This window comes from Carassius carassius, chromosome 24 (genome assembly GCF_963082965.1).
Source record: "Carassius carassius chromosome 24, fCarCar2.1, whole genome shotgun sequence".
Taxonomy (NCBI): Eukaryota; Metazoa; Chordata; class Actinopteri; order Cypriniformes; family Cyprinidae; genus Carassius; species Carassius carassius.
The window spans coordinates 1,965,324-1,985,937 of record NC_081778.1 but is presented as its reverse complement, the minus strand read 5'-3'; the positions used below and the strand labels follow the sequence as shown (position 1 = coordinate 1,985,937).

The following is a 20,614-nucleotide window of genomic DNA, read 5'->3' as shown; positions in this document are numbered from 1 at the left end:
GAGTTGTGCCCCATCAGGGGCCACACCCATAACTTCCACAGCTCCGGGCTAGGGTGGACTATAGTGCCCTCTGCCTGTGAGAGGAGATCCCTCCTGATGGGAATCTCCCAGGGAGAGCCGTCTAGGAGGGAATTCAGGTCTGAAAACCATACTCGACATGGCCAGAATGGGGCTACTAACAGCGTCCCGGTGCACTCTCTCCAGAACTTCCAGGAGCAGAGGAATCGGGGGAAAAGCGTACAGACGAAACCTCTGCCACGTCTGTACCATGGCGTGCAGTCCCAGTGGAGCCGGATGAGTCAGAGAGAACCAGAGGGGACAGTGGAATGTCACTTGAGTCGCAAACAGGTCCACCTGAGCCTGGCCAACCTCTCCAAATGTGAGAGTGCAAGGCCAAAGGCAAGTACTCAATATTGGTATGCTTCACCCCCGAAAGCAAACCTCAGAAACTTCCTGTGTAGGGGAAGGATGGAGATATGGAAATATGCATCTTTTAGATCTATCGTGACAAACCAGTCCTCGGACCTGATCTGAGACATGACCTGTTTGAGTGTGAGCATCCTGAACTTAAGTCGCTTGACTAAGCAGTTCACTAGATGCAGATCTAAAATGGGACGCAACCCCCCATGCTTCTTTGGAAAAATGAAGTACCGGCTGTAGAACCCGGACTCTCTGTCGTGAGGAGGGACCACCTCAATGGCCTCCTTCCTCAGGAGAGTGTGCACTTCCTGTTCCATAACTAGGGCCTGCTCGGGACCCAGCAGCGTGGGTGAAACCCTGTTGAATCAAGGTGGAGGAGAACCGAACTCCACGGAGGGTGGTAATAGTGGACACTGTGTAATGCGGTGTAACCCACTGCACCACAGAGGGTACTGTCCTCATAAGCCCCGGGCCCGAGCCAGAGATCCGGCTTAGACTTAGAACCCCCCGACCCAGAGCGACGTCTGGACCCACGGCTTCTCTTAGCTGGGGGAGCACGTGAGGCAACGCTCTGTTTTTGTGCCTTCCTGTATAAGGAGCTGGTATTCGGTGGATGCTCCAGATTTAGAAAGTGACATGGGAGGAACTGCTGGAACGCCGCTGCCTGCTTGCGAGCCTCCTGGTACCTGTCGATGACAGAATTAACAGCTTCGCCGAACAGGCCCGAGGACACAAGCGGGGCATCAGTGAGACAGACCCTGTCCTTTTCTCTCATGTCAGACAGGGTGAGCCACAAATGTCTCTCTGCTGCTACCATTGCTGCCATAGACCGCCCAATAGCACGAGCGGCAAATTAGCGTGCATTTAGCATAGCAGCGTGGATTTGTCGAGAGACAAATCAGCGGCCCTCCTGAGCTCCGTGATAGCCTTTAATGGCTATGCCGCGCCGGGAGACAGATAGCTTTCCAACATTTGTTCAGCCCGGGGCATTGGCTTATAACCGCGCTCATTCATCTCCACTACGTCGCCTTAGTGATCAGAAACGGGGATGAAGAGGTGGGCCGAGAATGGTTTTTCCACAATTTACACACCTCGGCGTGTAAATTAGGAAAAAAAGGCAGGCTTTGGCATGGAGTTCGCTTAGTTTGCAGAAAACGCTCATCCAGTTTGCTTGTCTGCAGTTCAGCCTTTTTCTCGGGGAGCAAATCGAATATTTAACTTGGCCACGGCACGAGTAACCACCTCCAAAAGCTTTTCATACTGGGGCGACTGAGGGGGCGAATCCTCAGTGACGTTCACCACATCAACCTCCTCGGAGGAAGATAGATGAAACGCAGAGTCCGCTCCCCAGGGAGAAGTAGCGCCAGTGGAAGTGGGACCAGCGCCGCGGGGAATGCTAGCGAAGGCTCCCTCTGTGAAGAGAGCCCTCCAGGAGCGGAGAACATGTAGGGCAAGCCTCTTGCAATCCGGGCAGTCATCCCCCTCGAGAGCCGACTCTGCATGCTCCGCTCCAGGGCAAACAACGCACAAACTGTATGTACCCCCCCCCCCCCCTCGAGATGTAGCAAGGACAGGGAGGAACACATCCAGGGAGGAACACATAGTCTGAAACGCTGCGTGCCTTCGCCCATTTTGTGTTTCTTCTTGGAGGGTGCTTTTGGCATACTTTTTGGGGATGACAACACTAAATAAGATTCACAAACGTAAATGTTTAACAGTACACACATACAGGGCGCTTGCTGAAGACAGAATGCTGGATGCTGGCTTCGCCGCTCATGCGTTTCTGACGTCACCCATCTATGATGCCTCACCCATCCATTGGACTGATTACACACATGATTCAGAGACGTCGCGCTGGAGGCGTTCCCCAAAGCGTTCTCGACACAGCGTCAAGGAGGAACAATGGTACATTGGATAAAAACAGATTTTATTCTTATATGATTTTTTTTGATGCATTTGAGTTTTAGGTTTTATACGAACAGCCTTTAAAGATATGTACTGCAATTAAAATCTACAGATGCACCAAATTTTATTTTAATTAAAATTTAAAGAGACAGTTCACCCAAAAATAAAAACTGCCATCATTTACTTGATAGACCAGTGGTTCTCAACCTTTTTCAACTCGCGGCCCACACAACCATATGTTTGCGCGGCCCACTGTTAAAAAAATTAACAGACCCCGCTGTTATTGGGTTAATAACTTAGTACTCAGAAGCTAGATTGATAACTGTCTTTATTGAATGAACTGGCAATGAACAGAAAATAACTCAGGCTGACACTGCTTGGCACAACTGCTGTTGTTCTGTAGCATATGCAGCAAAAATATCTAAAATAAATAGGTGGTTTTTTATTAAAGCAATCAGCAGTGGAAGCATAGTTACAGTTTAATATTTATTTTTATTATTTAAATGATGTTATTATGTTATGACTTAGACATTTTCACATATATGAAAAATATTATTATTTATTTTAATAGTAATTGGTGGCCCACCTGCAATACCATTGCGGTACACAGGTTGAAAACCACTGCGATAGACGATATTTTGAAGAATGTCAGAAACCAAACAATTGATTTATTTTTATTTTTTCCGTACAATGGAAGTCAATAGATCCATTCAACTTTTCAATAGGAGAAGTAAATTCATACAGGTTTGGAACAACTTGAGGGTGATTTAATTCAAAGTTTTCATTTTTGGATGAACTATCCATTTAAATGTGTGTTTTGGATTTTTTTCTTTCACTAGTCTGAATATAGACAAGTCATGGAAGCAAAACAGCCCAAAATCTCAAAACTGACCAATACATGAAAAACGATGCTTGTGGTGTCTTAAAACCACCACTTTTTTTTTTTTTTTTTACAAATGATTATTATTTACATTTTTTTGAACCTTTTCCACTGTAAATGTTCATTTCTCTTTCTGACTAAATCTTGCTAGGATTAAGAATGTATCTGCTTATATTCCACTAACACTGATATGTCCTCATGTTCCTCAGATGTCGACTGACTTCACCTCTCCACCTCCGTCACCCAGCAGGTAAAGATGGTCACCTTTGTTCACCAGAGCTCTCCGTGTCTGATGGGTTCAATCATTTAACCTCCCCTCTTCACAGGATCAACCCGTTCGCTCATATTCGGCTCAAGAAGACGGTGACCAATGACCGCTCCGCCCCTCTGATACAGCAGAGCCTTTGATTGACAGCCAGAGATGCTCCTGTTAATGCTTCACTGAACAACCCTTGAGAGGTTACACTGTTGTCATCAGAAACACATTATAACCAGTATCAGAGAATTAAATGCAGTTCGGTGCGTTTAGATCATTTAGGATTTGTGTATATTCTATATATATTACATTATCAGAAAATGAAATATTTCAAGAGGTTTTTATGTATTTCGGATGAGTGCACATGGAAAATGTTGACCTCTAACATGTTTTTCAGTATTTCTAACCCCTTTACTGTGAGGTGTGATGTCTACAGTGAAAATGATGATAAAGCTTTTGCCGTCTGATATTTGTAGAGATGATTCCCAATTAAGTTTCATATTAAGTATTAGATTAGATTGACTTGACGTCAGGATGGTTAGTATAAAAAAAGATATGTATTTTCTAGTATACAAATGCAAACTTTTAAAGGAATAGTTAGTTATTTACTCACCGTCATGTCCAGTGTTGGGGAAGGTTATTTTTAAATGATATGCATTACAAAATTGCATTACTTCCTAAAAACCCAACTAATTTTGTTACTTACTTTTTATGGAAAGTAATGTGTTCATTATTTTTGCATTACTTTTTCTCATCTGGGCTGGGCTTGCTTGTTTGGTTTAATATAAAAAGTTCTGTTTTTGGTAAAAGTGAAACGAATAAGAAAATGAAGATTCATGTCTGTACAGTAGAGGGCCTTCCAGGATAACATGAAGAATAGGATGCAAGATTTAACACACTTCTGCAAGAAAAATTGTTTCTTTGAGTGTACTTCCCACATAAAACAAGATACTTTCTCCAAAACTTTTTTTTTTTTAGTTTTGAAAAAAGACAAGGTATCCTGGAGCATGCTGGGAGAAGCAGGTGAGACGGCTGGCTGTAGGAATCAAAAGTATAATGGAGTGTAAATTACACACAGAAAGGCTTTGAAGGAGTTGGAAATGATTTTGGAAAAGCGTTGTGTTTGTGAAGTGTGATGTGATGAGGCTCTCGCTCTGGTCTCCTGTCCCCTCTTCCATCTGTCTGATGTATCGTATTAAACCCCAGATCTCTAGAGCCACAGCTTGAGGTGCTGAGTCACAGCAGGTTTAGACGATGGACCTGAGGATAAGAGTGAGATGTGACAGAAGGCTCTGGGAAGTGTAGACGTGCTGGAGGACAGGACTGTAGATGTAGAGGAGGAACAAGCTGAAGAAACCCTTCCTTGCTCTTTTTTTGACTTCGTTAAAAATGTTTATGTCCACTGGTTTAAAATTAACCTAAAGAATATGATTCATTTACTGTTTTAAGTCAACAGTTAGTCTTAAAAGTTGCTTATCATTGTAAGATTTTACACTGAAACCAATTTTATTATTAATGATAATGGTAGCTTTGTGCATAAATGTTTTGCTTGATTTCTCCATTTCAGGGTCAGCTTGTTCTAAGACCTTCATTTGTTAACTTTTTCTATTATAAAGATATCTTAAATTGAGTTAATCTCTAAACCTTATATATGCAAATATAACTGCATGCTGTTATACAGTAATTTTCAAAAGTCTGAGAACATTTCATGTTTTAACATCATGATAACTATAACTTTTCTTCCTATTTCTTTTAATGAACTACAATAAAGTTAATCACTGTAGATTTGGCTTGTGTCCATCTCTATTCACATCGTTTGCTAAAAAGCCATGGAGTATTACTCTTATCGGTAGTATAGCAGATATGACTGGTGTTTATTATTAACCATTTTTTACAGTCTATGTTACTAACATGGCACGTCTATTTCGTGAAGGCAAGGCAAGTTTATAATAAAGAAGAAAAATAATAACAAGAATAAAACAAGCAATTTTAAAACTTTTGAAATTATAAAAAAAATTTACTTATTTAAAATGAATTTAAAACAGAAAATGATTTTACTTAAAATAAAATAAAAAACAGTGAAAATATAGTGCAATCAGTTCGGACATTGCACAGTGCTCATTCAATAAATGCACAGCTAAACAGATGAGTTTTAAGTCTAGATTAAAATGTGACTAGTGTTTTAGCACATCTGATCTCTTCTGGAAGCTGATTCCAATAGTAACTAAAGGAGGACTTCCCTTGTTTTGTGTGAACCCTTGGTATTGATCTGATCTGAGTGCTCTGTTAGGTTTATATTCAGTGAGCACATCTGCAATATATATATGAAGATTATAATCTACAGTAAAAACAGGCAGATAGTTAAATAAAGATGTTTTATTGGGACAGAAGTAGAGGTGAGTGACTGTACAGGACTCTGAAGGACTTTCACAGGTTTTTCAGCCAATCCAGGTTCTTCCCCTGCGGGTCACAGGGATGCGCGGGAACGTCCGGCATGTTCCCATCGTCTCGAACTGGGACTGAAGAGATCAATGGGATTCAGAAGAGCACACTAAAACACTTTAACCAGCTAATTACAGATGCATCCTGAGACTACATTCACTGCGCTCAAGCTTTTCAATATAAACACCTGAGAATCACCTCCAAATAAACACAGAATAATTATATAAATCAGGGTTATTAAAGTTAACCAAAACTAAATCTGAAAATAAAATTATAATCATTAAAAAACATTTTCGATACTTGAAAGAAAAAAAAAAGTTCACAAATATTTTAGTTTAACCTTCAGTGCCAAAATAACTACAGCTGAAATAAAATGAATAAAAACTATATATACACACAGGTATATATATTTATATAACTACTAAAAATTACAAAAACAAAATTACTAAAACTTTAAATGAAATGGAAAATATAAAAATGTAAATTATTAATAAAAACTGTAATAGAATCTCAAATAAGATGATAATGATAAAATACAGACAAACACCTATAATTATTGTAGCTAAATATATATTTACATATTTGCAAAGTTCCCCTAATCAAATAACCCTGGAGTCAAGCATGTACACACCGCGTGAGGTTAATATACCTGGATAATTGTATGGCATGGCTTGGTTCATCATTCCTGTGTACTTTGTTAAAGGGCTCAAAACCGGCAGAACACAAGCTGAAACACAACACATATATAGATCTTATGATTTATAAAGCAGAGAGATGAAGATCCATAATGTGAAGATGAGCATTAATATCTCAATCACCTAGAAGCCCGATTCCGCAGGAAACTGTGATCACAGGCTCTTTATTCCAAGCGTTCTTAAAAAACCTGCCAACTACAGAAAAACACAGAGTCTGATTACAGCGCTCATAACCTGCCTGTGACGTCACGGTGACTCTATCACACGGAAATACCTGCCTGTGACGTCACGGTGACTATCACACGGAAATACCGCGGTAAACACGATAATATACCACAGAAGTGCTGAATTACTGCCAAGACTGAAATTACACATGGTACATTCTGTTAGCGTTCTTAATAAGTTCTCATATCGATGTAAATCGTGTGTTCATGTGTGTTTGATGCAGAGCTAAGCAAACGATAGCTGGTATGAGACCAAGGTCAATCTCGTATTTACACATATATATATTCATTATTTACATTACACTAATTTATTATGATAGCCCTCCTAAGATCCCTGTTTAATCTGTTATTGCAAATACGATCGAGTCGAACTAAAACAGAATACGACATATTTCAAGCAGCGAACACGCAAAACAAATACTCACTGGCCGCCATGTTTGCTTCTGTAGTTCTGCCTCAGGCATCATGGGAATTGTAGTTCAATCACATATGTGTTGCTCTGGGTTGGCTGAACGGTCAACGACGTATTTAAAACGCGTCTCGTTGTTTCGAGATGTAGATGTCATTGATAGGTGTTAAAAATACCTCACCAGGAAGAGATGGGATATGCTATAAAATGATTGAAGAAATATCTGATGAGGCAAAAAATTTGATACTGGTTTTATATAACAAAATTTGGGAACGAGGAAAACTGCCTACTGGGTGGAAACACTCAGTAATAGTCCCTATAGGGAAACCAGGAAAGGATAAAATGAATGTCAAAAGTTACAGACCAATAGCATTAACGTCTAACCTTTGTAAACTCATGGAGAGGATGATTACTAAAAGGTTAGTGTACAAATTAGAAAGCAGAGGGCTGATCACACCATATCAGAGTGGATTTGGAATCGAAGAACAACTATGGATCCTGTAGTCTGCCTGGAGAATGAGATACGTAAAGCACAAGTTAACAAAGAATCTGTTTTGGCAACCTTTTTTGATATAGAGAAGGCTTATGATATGCTGTGGAAAGAAGGACTTTTAATTAAGTTGAAAAAAATGGAAATGGGAGGTAAAATGTTCAACTGGATCAAAGATTTTTTAAAGGATAGAACCATAGAGGTCAGGATAGGGTCTGAGTCATCAAGCACATACACAATAGAAAATGGCACCCCACAAGGTAGTGTATGCAGTCCAATTCTGTTTAATATAATGATTAATGATGTGTTTGATGGAGTGAACCAAAGAATAAACAGGGCATTATATGCAGATGATGGAGCATTGTGGGTAAGGGGCCGTAATATTGACAATTTACAGCAAAGGATGCAAACGGCAATTAGTCAGGTTGGAAAATGGTCATTTGACTGGGGGTTCCACCTGTCAGTGGAAAAAACGCAATTCATCTGTTTTTCTAAGAAAAGTGTAAAACCCACAATAGATCTTACGATATATGGACAATCTCTCAAACAGGTTAATGAATTAAGATATCTTGGTGTGTGGTTTGATAGTAAACTTACTTTTAAAAATCATGTTCAGAAAATGGTAGACAAATGTAAGAAAGCAATCAATATTTTAAAGTGTCTTTCAGGGTATAACTGGGGGGCGTCAGGCTCTTCTTTGAAAAGAATTTATATTGCATTAATCCGATCAGTGTTTGACTATGGAAGTACAGTATACAAAACAGCAGCAAAAACTACATTAGCTGAACTGGACAGGGTGCAGGCCAAAGCTCTCCGGCTGTGTAGTGGAGCCTTCCGAACATCACCTATCCCAGCACTGCAAGTAGAAGTAGGGGAGATGCCTTTAAATCTTAGGAGGTTAAAACTTTCTTTAGGGGCGGCAGTGGCTCAGTGGTTCATGTAGGTTGTCTACAAACCGGAACGTTGGTGGTTCGATCCCCGGCTCCACCTGATCAAGTGTCGAGGTGTCCTTGAGCAAGACACCTAACCCCAGCTGCTCCCGACGAGCTGGATGGCGCCTTGAATGGCTGACACCGCAGTCGGTGTGTGATTGAGTGTGTGTGAATGGGTGAATGTGAGGCAAATTGTAAAGCGCTTTGGATGGCCATGTGGTCTGTTGAAAGCGCTATATAAATGCAGTCCATTTACCATATATTTATAGGGGAGGGAGTCGTGGCCTAATGGTTAGAGAGTCGGACTCCCAAACGAAAGGTTGTGAGTTCGAGTCCCGGGCCGGCATGTACAGTTCTCTCTCCACCTTCAATAACATGACTTAGGTGCCCTTGAGGCACCTAACCCCCAACTGCTCCCCGGGCGCCGCAGCATAAATGGCTGCCCACTGCTCCGGGTGTGTGCTCACAGTGTGTGTGTGTGTGTTCACTGCTCTGTGTGTGTGCACTTCGGATGGGTTAAATGCAGAGCACAAATTCTGAGTATGGTTCACCATACTTGGCTGAATGTCACGTCACTTTCACTGTCACTTTTGCATATTGGGTAAACTTACAAGGGCATGAAAATACACATCCTACAAAACCGGTGTTAGAAGAAGGCTGGGAATATGGTCGCATTGTGAACAGTAGTTTTGGATGGAACAGCAATAAAGAGGCAGCTGACATGGGAATCAGTACTATACCTTGCAGCAAAATTGTTAAATTGAGCACAATTCCACCTTGGTTTTTCTGCTATCCTGAAGTTAATTTAGAAGCTAAAAATATAATCAAGACGGGATTGTATCAAAGTGTACAGCAATACATAGAAGTAATGTATGATGACACAGTACAAATATTTACAGATGCATCCAAAGAACCAGCAGGTAAAACAGGTGTGGCGGTATACATTCCTAAATATAAAGTTATAATACAAAAAAGAACCTCAAACCACCTCTCAATCTTCTCTGCAGAGATGATGGCCATCATAATAGCACTACAGTGGGTAGAAGAAGTGAAGCCATATAAATCTGTGACTGGGAAATCTGCATGCAGACAGGATCTTTTAGATGAAGTTCATCAGATAATTTTCAGGATAACTCAACAGAAGCTAATATTACAGTTCACTTGGGTTCCAGCGCACACAGGTATTGAGTGCAATGAGAGGGCAGACAAGTTGGCAAAAGAAGCACTTAAAGCAGAACAAGTAGAAGTACAGGTTCCACTTAGCAAATCAGAATTGAAAACAATAATTAAAGATGGTATTCATAAACTCTGGCAAGATAAATGGGATAAGGGGGAAAAAGGTAGGCATTTATATACAACCCGAATTCCGGAAAAGTTGGGACGTTTTTTAAATTTTAATAAAATGAAAACTAAAGGAATTTCAAATCACATGAGCCAATATTTTATTCACAATAGAACATAGATAACGTAGCAAATGTTTAAACTGAGAAATTTTACACTTTTATCCACTTAATTAGCTAATTTAAAATGTAATGCCTGCTTCAGGTCTCAAAAAAGTTGGCACGGGGGCAACAAATAGCTAAAAAAGCAAGCAGTTTTGAAAAGATTCAGCTGGGAGAACATCTAGTGATTAATTAAGTTAATTGATATCAGGTCTGTAACATGATTAGCTATAAAAGCTTTGTCTTAGAGAAGCAGAGTCTCTCAGAAGTAAAGATGGGCAGAGGCTCTCCAATCTGTGAAAGACTGCGTAAAAAAATTGTGGAAAACTTTAAAAACAATGTTCCTCAACGTCAAATTGCAAAGGCTTTGCAAATCTCATCATCTACAGTGCATAACATCATCAAAAGATTCAGAGAAACTGGAGAAATCTCTGTGCGTAAGGGACAAGGCCGGAGACCTTTATTGGATGCCCGTGGTCTTCGGGCTCTCAGACGACACTGCATCACTCATCGGCATGATTGTGTCAATGACATTACTAAATGGGCCCAGGAATACTTCCAGAAACCACTGTCGGTAAACACAATCCGCCGTGCCATCAGCAGATGCCAACTAAAGCTCTATCATGCAAAAAGGAAGCCATATGTGAACATGGTCCAGAAGCGCCGTCGTGTCCTGTGGGCCAAGGCTCATTTAAAATGGACTATTTCAAAGTGGAATAGTGTTTTATGGTCAGACGAGTCCAAATTTGACATTCTTGTTGGAAATCACGGACGCCGTGTCCTCCGGGCTAAAGAGGAGGGAGACCTTCCAGCATGTTATCAGCGTTCAGTTCAAAAGCCAGCATCTCTGATGGTATGGGGGTGCATAAGTGCATACGGTATGGGCAGCTTGCATGTTTTGGAAGGCTCTGTGAATGCTGAAAGGTATATAAAGGTTTTAGAGCAACATATGCTTCCCTCCAAACAACGTCTATTTCAGGGAAGGCCTTGTTTATTTCAGCAGGACAATGCAAAGCCACATACTGCAGCTATAACAACAGCATGGCTTCGTCGTAGAAGAGTCCGGGTGCTAACCTGGCCTGCCTGCAGTCCAGATCTTTCACCTATAGAGAACATTTGGCGCATCATTAAACGAAAAATATGTCAAAGACGACCACGAACTCTTCAGCAGCTGGAAATCTATATAAGGCAAGAATGGGACCAAATTCCAACAGCAAAACTCCAGCAACTCATAGCCTCAATGCCCAGACGTCTTCAAACTGTTTTGAAAAGAAAAGGAGATGCTACACCATGGTAAACATGCCCCGTCCCAACTATTTTGAGACCTGTAGCAGAAATCAAAATTGAAATGAGCTCATTTTGTGCATAAAATTGTAAACTTTCTCAGTTTAAACATTTGCTATGTTATCTATGTTCTATTGTGAATAAAATATTGGCTCATGTGATTTGAAAGTCTTTTAGTTTTCATTTTATTAAAATTTAAAAAACGTCCCAACTTTTCCGGAATTCGGGTTGTAGTATTCAACAGAATGTAACCGTTAAAATGATCAGCTCACTTTCACGACAGGAGGAAACCTGGTTCACCAGGTTAAGGTTAGGACATACAGGACTGAACAGCGGCTTACACACAGTAGGGAAACATGAGACAGGAATGTGTCCATATTGTACAGAAACAGAAACCGTGAAGCATGTACTTCTGACATGTAGGCAGTACTCTGAAAAAAGAGAAATATTTAAGAAGATAACAAAGAACTCTGTTACTTTGAGCAACCTGTTGAGTCTACCTGGAACACAGTCTACAACCAAAGCAGTGATAGGGTTTATAAAAGAAACACAATTAGCAAGAAGACTTTAGCCCAATATTTTCTTTTTTTTTTTCTGGAGGTTTGAGCTGAAGTTGAAGGAGCTGAACACGCAGCGCTAGCTGAAGCTTGGGCTCTGATCTCTCTCTTTTTTTTTTTAATATAATCATTTATGACTTCCCAATGTGATCACACCTCAATCCAGTAGATGGCGGTAATGCACAAAGATTGCAAACTGCCAATAAAATTCACTGAAGAAGAAGAAGAAGAGATGTAGATGTTTTTTATTTTGTTACATGAAATAGACAAGTACTCGCTTTTGTTAGATGCATCGATTCAATTATGCGTAGACGGAACTGAAGAGGAGTAGAAAAACATTCCTGTCGGATCAATAATAAACGGACTGAACCATGTGTGGCTCTTAGAGTATTACTAACTAGAGGTGAGTACAGAGCTCAAATCATGAAATAATATCAGCATACTGATATGTAAGTTGATAGAAAGCATGCTTAGTTTAGTTATCAGTAATATGATTTAACATCTTTATCTGTGATCTGATATGCTGTTGTATGAACTTTACTAGGATGTGAGTTGTGTGTGTGTGCTCCAGATGATGGAGGACTTCTCGGGGCTGGCTCTTCCTCCTCTTTTCGGGGGACACATCCTGGAAGCAGATCTGGAGCCGGGGGGCGTGGAGCTGGGCCCCAGCGGCACTGAGCTCCTGGGGGACGATGGAGCCCCGCCGGGCCCCGCACAGGACCAGGACGATGAGACGAGGGAGATGGACAAAAAGAAGTATCACGCTCTCAGCAGGAGGTGCAAGGAGATTGAGCAGGTGAACAGATTTACAGAGGAGCGGTTCCACCCAAAAATGAACTCACTGTCACTTTCGTCCAGTTCTTTAGCTCAGTTTGTGAATCTAAAGTGGAAAAATCACAAACGAGTCACCCGTTGTGTTCCCTGGGGAATAAATAAGACACTGTTTTAACACATAAAGGTGATGGACATTTGTGAAAGTTTCTTGACCGAATGTCACATGAATGTGTTCTCAGGTGATTGAGAAGATCGTGGGACGCCTTCACCAGGTGCAGAGACTGGCACGCCGACTGAGGAAAGAGAGGAGGTGCGTGCACATACAATATATTAATAAAAGCATAAACTGAACTAAAGGGTTCATCCCAAAATGAAAAATTGCTAGAAACGTGTTCACCCACAGGTCATCCAAGATCAGGATGAGTTTGTTTCTTCATCAGGTTTGGAGAAATGTAGCATTGCATCAGTGTCTCATCAATGAATGCTCTGCAGTGAATGGGTGCCGTCAGAATGAAAGTCCAAACAGCTGATAAAAACATCACAATAATCCACAATAATCCACAGCACTCCAGTCCATCAGTAAATGTGTTGAGACAAAAGAAGTGTTTGTAAGAAACAATTCCATTAAGACTTTTTTTTTTCTTTTTCTTTTGTTATTCTGGACTCGTATTTTAGTTAAAAATGTCTTGATGGATTTGTTTTTTGAATTGAATTTATTTTATTTGATCAGGGACAATGCACAAAAAAAAGATTAGTCTAAAAAAGAAGAGATGTCATGTGCCAGGTTATAGCAAAACATGCTAATTTCCACCCGCAGTCCCTGGACAGGTAGATGTTATAGGCCCTACGTACAAAAGTTAATAAAATATATACAGAATAATACATAAAATCATTACTTCACTCACATCATAAAAACACACTCCACTTCAGGAATCTATCACTCACTCACTCAGAATTCACATCGTTCATATCACAGTCAATTCAGTGCGTACAGGTTTTCTTTAATAATAACCACTGTTTGGTCAGGCGTGTAAATGTACTATAGTTTGTGCATGAGATAATTTCGTTTGGAAGAATATATGTGGTTCTACGTTTTGGAACGCTGCACTCTCCTCTGACTGTCGACCGTGTGGCTCTAGAAATTCTCTCTGAATTTAATGTGACAAATTTTCTCAAAGGGGGAGCAGCAATGTTATGGATAATTTTAAATAAAGCAGAAATTTGATTATATTTAATAAGGTTTTCAAAACGCAAAATGTTATATTTACTTTGTACTTTACAGTGATGGTACTGGCGAGACTTTTTATCATGGATTTTTATGGCCCTTTTATATAATGATTCAAGTAATTTTAACGATGTTTTACACGCCTGAGACCAACTAAACATGCAATACAGTAGATGTGGAACAATCATAGTGTTGAGGTATATATTTGAGGCTTCCGTAGTTAATGAATTTCTAATATGTTTATAGTTCATCAAATTAAATTTCAATTTATTACTAAGATTTTTTATGTGACTTTTAAAACCAAGGTTCGAAATCAAGTATTAGACCTAAATATTTTGTTTCATTTACATTTTTAATTGTTTGTCCATTTACTTGAATTTCTTGAGTTACTTGTGATTTACGTTTATTTGAAATAAAACATTGAGACCGTTTTATCCACGTTTAAGGTCAGACAAGACGTATGTACCATTCTGCAATCTCTTTTGATAATTTGTCAGCAACCTCCAGCTGGTTTTCCCCAGAAGTGAAACTTCAGCAGATGTTGATGGACTGGAGGGCTGTGGATTATTGTGATGTTTTTATCAGCTGTTGTGACTCTCATTCTGACGGCACCCATTCACTGCAGAGCATCCTTTGATGAGACACTGATGCAGTGCTACATTTCTACAAACCTGATGAAAAAACACTCATCTACAAGAGTTTGGATGACCTGAGGTTGAGGACATTTAAGGAAATTTTTATTTTTGGCTGAACTATTTCTTTAATCTCTTGATTTATTTTTTGATTATCTATCCCAAAAGTGAACCTATCATTTGGTACATTAGTCTCTTAACACAGTAAGATGTTTAATGGCTGAGTGTACGTGTGTGTCAGGTTTCTAATGAAGACACTGGACTCGTATGGAGATGATTACAGGACGGCACAGCTCACCTTCACACTGGAGGTGAGAAAACTGTTTAACACAAAGCTGTTCACAACTGGTTCAGACCTGAGTGTTAGTTTGCTAGTAATCAATCTGTTCTAGCTCTAGAGTCTGTATCAGGGGCTGAAGAATTCATGTGTTCGTGCAGGATGAGGGGAAGGCAGGTTTAGATCCAGCTGCTGGTGCTGAAGAAGACAGCTCTTCTCCAAAGCTTCCTCATCAGTCAGCGGCTGGATCAAAGAAAAAGAGACACCGGGTCCCAAAGGACAGAGAGAGAGTTGCACAGGTAACTGGTTTAAAGAACAGAAACCCACAGAACATGTCACTGCTCCTACACTGAGGGCAGATGTTTGGGATCTGCAACATTGCTTGTTAAAGAAGTCTTTGCTGCATTTTTTTGATCTAACATAGTACAAATGGTGAAATATTATTTCAATTTAAAACAGCTGTTTTCTGTGTGAATCTGTGTTAAACTGTAATTTATTCCTGTGATGCGCAGCTGTATTTTCAGCATCATTCCTCCAGTCTTCAGTGTCACGTGATCTTCAGAAATCATGAAAATATGATGATTTACTGCTCAAGAAACATTTCTGATTATTATTAATGTTGAACACAGTTTCCACAAAAATATTGTGCAGCACAACTGTGATGCATTTTATTTTTCAGGATTCACAGATGAATAGAAAGCTCATAAGAACAGCGCTATTTTCAAATAGATTTTTATTTTTTGCATTATAAATGTCTTTACTATCACTTTTGTTCATTTTAAGGTCTCTGCTGAAAAATAATAATCTTACAGACCCCAATAAGTGGTGTGTCAGAGATTGATATTACCTATTTAATATAATTTTCCACTGAGATGAAACCTCATTTCAGAAAGCTCCTTCCATGGAGAACATTATGATGTTTGTTTTCTTAATGCACATTGAAGTGTGCACTGCTGAATCCCTCACATCTCCAGTTACTCTATTCGAAAACATCACACCTCTCTTCGTGATTCGAGGGATCATCAGTGCACAAATGCAGCATTATCCATAAGTGTATCTGTAAGCAGCAGTGACAGTGAGGCTGGTGTGTGTTGTTTTGGTTGGTCAGATGGAGGCGGAGCATCCGCTGGTGACGGAGGGTCAATTCACAGGATTCAGCCCCAGCTCACCCCCCCACTGATCCAGACCAGGACACCCTCGAACCCCAGCATGCATCAAAGACGACGACGTTTCTGTTGAGAATTATGACTTTTTTTTTTTTAATGTACCTCCAGCATTTGAGCCAGATCTTTTGTAATGATGAAGACATAGAGATGCTTTTACAGATAAATGAACAGAACTCTTGACACCACGTGACCTCCCCATCCGTACAGATGAAGGATGCGGTCTATCTGTGTTTGCCGTATCTGTTGAAGCGGCGGTACAAGAAGCTGATCCTCTTGTCCAGGATGTGCTTGTCCTCGGCCATCATCCGCTCTCCCACCATCCGCTTCTTCCTGATGAGCCGCTGGAGCTCGTTTCCTCTGAAGCCTTGGAGCCACACCGGCCCTCCGATCAGCTCTTTCGGATGAGCTTTGAAACCTCCTGCAGTCAGAGTCAGACACAGTCAGATGAGACACCAATAATGATGAGACAATGATATATAGAAATTGAGGGGAATAAAACATTTTCTATAGAAACGCACAGATGAAAGTATTTAATAAATAGCATTGAATTAACGGGTAAATAAATTATCTTGATGCATTTAAGTTCTCTATGTGCTCACCCAGGATCCCGATGTTGTCGTAGACTCCAAACATGCTTCTCTTCTCCGTCCATCGATCCACCTCTCTCAGTTTGGGGATCGCGTGCATTCGTATTCTGGTGCACGAGCCTGTGTAACACAGAGCAGACAACAATCACTCACACACTGCACACGTGACTGAGAGCGGCGCGAGACCAGGATCTGCGCGTCACCTGTGCTGAAGAGTCTAGCGCACAGCAGAGCCGATGATTGACAGGTTGTCACCGCGCGCCCCAGCACTCCTCCAAACACAAACATGCTGCAGTCACCTTCAGAGAGCAGCGATCAGAAATCACAGCTAACGTTAGATCCATTATAACGTGTTCATGAAGCACTTTAATCATGACCTTCAGTCGCGAGCACAGACTTTAGATCCAGCCGCGCTTAAAAAAACACACTTTACCTTCAGCAAACCCGCGTTGAAACTGAGAAAATACTTTTAAATGACCGTTAAATCAATTACTGATGTTATATTCGTTAAAATACTCAAGATAAAGCTAGCGACACCGGTGTGGTATCATGTGTGCACACGACTGTTTCAGCCATTAAACGTTTTTCAGAATAAAAGTCTACCGTCTCCTCAAGAATGCGTTTTATTTTTCAAACTAAAAGTCTTCCTGTTTCGCAGATAGTAGTGAGTTTGGATGGGTCTCGATTTTCTATATTTTTCCATTTATATCAGCAAACGTTAAAAATACGTGCTAAAATTAAAAATAGTTAGAATCTTGTCAAAGGCATTTTAATCTTTAATGATAATTTTATAATTTTTCGAATAACTTTCCTCATAAAAGTCTTTTTTTTCATTAACGGTCAAAATTATTAACATTATGAAAGTATTACTAAAATCTAAATACTTTGAAATATATATTTTTAGATTGAGTTCAGCTTTAATTCTCTTTAAATTAAGAAGATCTTTATGGCTGTAAAAGTTCTGTAAACTATGCTTCTAAATTATGATCATGTAACCAGCCTAGTGTTATTTTTTTCTGTGGCAGATTTATAGAACAAATTGATTTAAGTGAATTCTTGATTTTGATAGTGTTTTATCTACATTGACCGTTTTGGCATAGAATACACGAAGTGACCCCCAGCTGTGGGGTACATAGTTGGGCTCTGCATTATTTTTAATCATTTCAATTCAAATATATATTCAAATCTTGATGTTAAGTGGGTGGCCAGACAAGGCCATTGACATTATGAGTTACAATGGTGCAATCGTCCACTAATTAGTTACCCTAGGGCCTATTATTAGAACATATAATACTGTTGTTTATACTGTGTGTGGGTGTGTTCTGGTTAAATACATGGTTTATGAGGACACAAATGTGTTTGATGACATGATTTCTACAATGTAAATATGGTTTGAAAACATACTAAACAGCGTGCAGGAACTAACAACTAACAATGTGTCCAGTCAACTACTGACCATATTTGTATTGACTCTATTTTTATTTTGATTAAAGATTTATTTAGATTTTTATTTATTAATTTTTTTTGGGAATAAAACCATGCATGAATAAATGAATACATGCACATTAACTAATTAACATCTCTTTTGTAAGTCGCTTTGAACTGTTTGCTAAACAAATACATGTAATGTAAGTTAAAAAATAAATAAGTTACTTATTCAAAGAATTTCAGATATTCAGAATATAAATATTGTTTTCCGGTGCATAGAGCTAACCACATTTTGATCAGTCATGTGATCAGCTGGAAAAGTGTGGTGTGACAGGATCCATGCATGTGGCTTTGAGTTTCACAGCATTACAGTTAATACAGTTAAGACTCACTGAACCTAAACTAGAAGCCAGAATATTCGGAGAGACTCTGTCACTCTCCTCTGAAGGAAGCTCTCACCCAGCTGCATCAGATACGCCGTTTTGGTGCTTGATTCCTGCAGCTAATGAGATCTCATAATGACCCTCAGATCCCAGAGGAGCTGCACTGAATCCAAGAGACTCCACACAGTCAGGGTTAGAGAAGTGTAGATGTGTTTCCGCTTGTGTTCTCGGAGTACTTCCAGTCCAGTGGTTCCTCAGCCCAGTGGTTCTCCAGTCCAGTGGTTCCTCAGTCCAGTGGTTCCCCAGTCCAGTGGTTCCTCAGCCCAGTGGTTCCTCAGCCCAGTGGTTCTCCAGTCCAGTGGTTCTCCAGTCCAGTGGTTCCTCAGCCCAGTGGTTCCTCAGCCCAGTGGTTCTCCAGTCCAGTGGTTCTCCAGTCCAGTGGTTCCTCAGCCCAGTGGTTCTCCAGTCCAGTGGTTCTCCAGTCCAGTGGTTCCTCAGTCCAGTGGTTCTCCAGTCCAGTGGTTCCTCAGTCCAGTGGTTCTCCAGTCCAGTGGTTCCTCAGTCCAGTGGTTCTCCAGTCCAGTGGTTCTCCAGTGGTGTGCCGGTTTGAACCTTCACCCCTCCTCTTGCTCTTGCTCCTCCTGATACATGGACACAGAGATAGAGCTGTACGGATCCAGAACCATCTGAGCACAGCGAACCATTGTAACCAGCAGAAACAAACACAGCACAGCCAAGAAAAAGAGAGCAAAGCCCAAGTCCACATCAACGTCCAGTCGAGGCAGTGGAAGAGGCTGGTCCATGATTACTGAAGAATGATTAGTGAGTCACAAGCAGCAATCATCTAATATAAGAGCCAGATTCTTCTTCCCATGAACTCCCAGCTGTCCTGTGCTTCTGTCAGTGTATAACAGCTCTGTATCAGATGATCTCTCTCATTCCAGCACACAAATCAAGGTCTGTACTCCACTTGTTTGAGACTTAATTGCATGCAGTTGTATGATAATTTTAATTCTCAACCGATGGAAAACAAAGAGGTTTGAAAGGAATAGCTTGATCCCGTTGCTGGTTCAGCCTGAAGTCGTTGGTCAGCGATACACGTTTTCTTATCTGGGATATTAGCATGTCTTCCTTTGGCCTGAGAGACACACACACCAACACTTGGCACCTGTGTCCCAATGAATAGTTAAACAGGAGTTTGGTAACGATCAGGCCTTATATGGGTTAAAACGTCCCCCTAGAAGCACTGGAGGCCTCTTCATGTGTTACCAGCGATGGCTGAGCGGAGGATCAGGACACAGACTGATGGGGTCAGATGGGAACTGAAAGATGATGCATGAACTACATTCTTAAAAGATTCCAGAAGGGATTGAAGAACCACTTTTGGTTCCACAATGAACCTTTCTGTGAACAGTTCTTAAAACAGTTTCATTTCAATAATCGAAAGAACATTTTTCCACTTTGAAGACTGGAATGGAACGGTTCCTTCGACGTTAAAGGTTCTTCGTGGAGCCATCGATGCCAAGAGAGAAGCTTTATTTTTAAGACTGTGACCTGTTTACAGTAATTATTTTTATTTGAAGTGAATCAAATTATTTTTTAAATATTTCATCAAACACTATACAGCCAAGATTTGGTAGCAATATGACAAAATAACTGTTTTCTATGTGAATATCTATAAAACATAATTTATTTTGTATGTGCAGCTGTATTTTCAGCATCATTCCTCCAGTCTTCAGTGTCACATGATCTTCAGAAATCATGAAAATATACTGATTTACTGCTCAAGAAACATTTCTGATTATTATCACTGTTGAAAACAGTTGTACTGCTCAATATTTTTGAGAAAGCCGTGATACATTTTATTTTTCAGGATTCATAAGTGTCCACCATTCAAATAAAAGTCCCAACAAAGATTTCCTTTTTTGACAATAGCAATTTAATACAAAAAAACTCAAACATTTCTTTTTAATATTTCATACATGTGTGTTTATTTATTTTTATATACGTTATACACAAACTGCAGTTCAAAACATTGTGAAAATATAGAGAAACAACTAAAAAAAAAAAACACCAGAGCACGGACCTTTCACATCCGAAGAAAAGTGACAAGCACTCGATTTAATGCACATAAGTACTGAAAAAAGACAGACACCCCCACATTCAAAATCAATCATCAAACAATTAATCAAAAGCTTTTGATCTA

General features: G+C 40.1%; 4 protein-coding genes across 6 annotated transcripts in view; 2 read left to right on the top strand and 2 right to left on the bottom strand.

The window, feature by feature from the left end:
- Positions 1 to 4,593, top strand: part of zgc:158689 (uncharacterized protein LOC791177 homolog) — a 37,356-nt gene extending 32,763 nt beyond the window's left edge. Inside the window, exons 14-15 of the mRNA XM_059507305.1 lie at positions 3,415 to 3,455; positions 3,532 to 4,593. Coding sequence (XP_059363288.1) covers positions 3,415 to 3,455; positions 3,532 to 3,613 — 123 coding nt within the window. The 3' untranslated portion in view covers positions 3,614 to 4,593. The remainder of the gene's footprint in view (positions 1 to 3,414; positions 3,456 to 3,531) is intronic.
- A 1,229-nt stretch (positions 4,594 to 5,822) lies between these two features.
- Positions 5,823 to 7,324, bottom strand: ndufa3 (NADH:ubiquinone oxidoreductase subunit A3). Of its 2 annotated transcripts, none has more exons than XM_059507294.1 (4): positions 7,248 to 7,324; positions 6,722 to 6,793; positions 6,553 to 6,630; positions 5,823 to 5,980 (listed from the first exon to the last, which is right to left on the bottom strand). In XM_059507294.1, the coding sequence occupies exons 1-4, from the start codon at positions 7,255 to 7,257 to the stop codon at positions 5,889 to 5,891; spliced, it is 252 nt and encodes an 83-aa protein (XP_059363277.1). In that variant the 5' UTR covers positions 7,258 to 7,324; the 3' UTR covers positions 5,823 to 5,888. The 2 variants fall into 2 exon arrangements, with proteins under 2 accessions (XP_059363277.1, XP_059363276.1); XM_059507293.1 differs by lacking the exon at positions 7,248 to 7,324 and adding an exon at positions 6,911 to 7,011 and having other exon boundaries at positions 6,722 to 6,872.
- Positions 7,325 to 12,172: 4,848 nt separating this feature from the next.
- tfpt (TCF3 (E2A) fusion partner) lies at positions 12,173 to 16,086 on the top strand. Of its 2 annotated transcripts, none has more exons than XM_059507289.1 (6): positions 12,173 to 12,339; positions 12,508 to 12,732; positions 12,950 to 13,020; positions 14,809 to 14,878; positions 15,006 to 15,143; positions 15,953 to 16,086. In XM_059507289.1, the coding sequence occupies exons 2-6, from the start codon at positions 12,508 to 12,510 to the stop codon at positions 16,022 to 16,024; spliced, it is 576 nt and encodes a 191-aa protein (XP_059363272.1). In that variant the 5' UTR covers positions 12,173 to 12,339; the 3' UTR covers positions 16,025 to 16,086. The 2 variants fall into 2 exon arrangements, with proteins under 2 accessions (XP_059363272.1, XP_059363273.1); XM_059507290.1 differs by having other exon boundaries at positions 12,481 to 12,732.
- Positions 16,087 to 16,231: 145 nt separating this feature from the next.
- Positions 16,232 to 17,189, bottom strand: mrpl51 (mitochondrial ribosomal protein L51). The gene is made up of 4 exons (XM_059507292.1): positions 17,031 to 17,189; positions 16,801 to 16,896; positions 16,610 to 16,717; positions 16,232 to 16,428 (listed from the first exon to the last, which is right to left on the bottom strand). The coding sequence occupies exons 2-4, from the start codon at positions 16,883 to 16,885 to the stop codon at positions 16,232 to 16,234; spliced, it is 390 nt and encodes a 129-aa protein (XP_059363275.1). The 5' UTR covers positions 16,886 to 16,896; positions 17,031 to 17,189.
- Between the last annotated feature and the right edge of the window lie 3,425 nt (positions 17,190 to 20,614).

Coding starts and splice junctions, on each gene's coding strand:
- ndufa3 (XM_059507293.1), bottom strand. CDS start 6,973: ATGTGTAATTTCAGTCTTGGCAGTAATTCAGCACTTCTGTGGTATATT. Junction 6,873..6,910: donor ATATTATCGTGTTTACCGCG/GTATTTCCGTGT, acceptor CGTCACAGGCAG/GTATTTCCGTGTGATAGAGT. Junction 6,631..6,721: donor CTGCGGAATCGGGCTTCTAG/GTGATTGAGATA, acceptor GTTGTGTTTCAG/CTTGTGTTCTGCCGGTTTTG.
- mrpl51 (XM_059507292.1), bottom strand. CDS start 16,885: ATGTTTGTGTTTGGAGGAGTGCTGGGGCGCGCGGTGACAACCTGTCAA. Junction 16,718..16,800: donor CGCTAGACTCTTCAGCACAG/GTGACGCGCAGA, acceptor TGTGTTACACAG/GCTCGTGCACCAGAATACGA. Junction 16,429..16,609: donor CGACAACATCGGGATCCTGG/GTGAGCACATAG, acceptor CTCTGACTGCAG/GAGGTTTCAAAGCTCATCCG.
- tfpt (XM_059507289.1), top strand. CDS start 12,508: ATGATGGAGGACTTCTCGGGGCTGGCTCTTCCTCCTCTTTTCGGGGGA. Junction 12,733..12,949: donor GGTGCAAGGAGATTGAGCAG/GTGAACAGATTT, acceptor ATGTGTTCTCAG/GTGATTGAGAAGATCGTGGG. Junction 14,879..15,005: donor AGCTCACCTTCACACTGGAG/GTGAGAAAACTG, acceptor GTGTTCGTGCAG/GATGAGGGGAAGGCAGGTTT.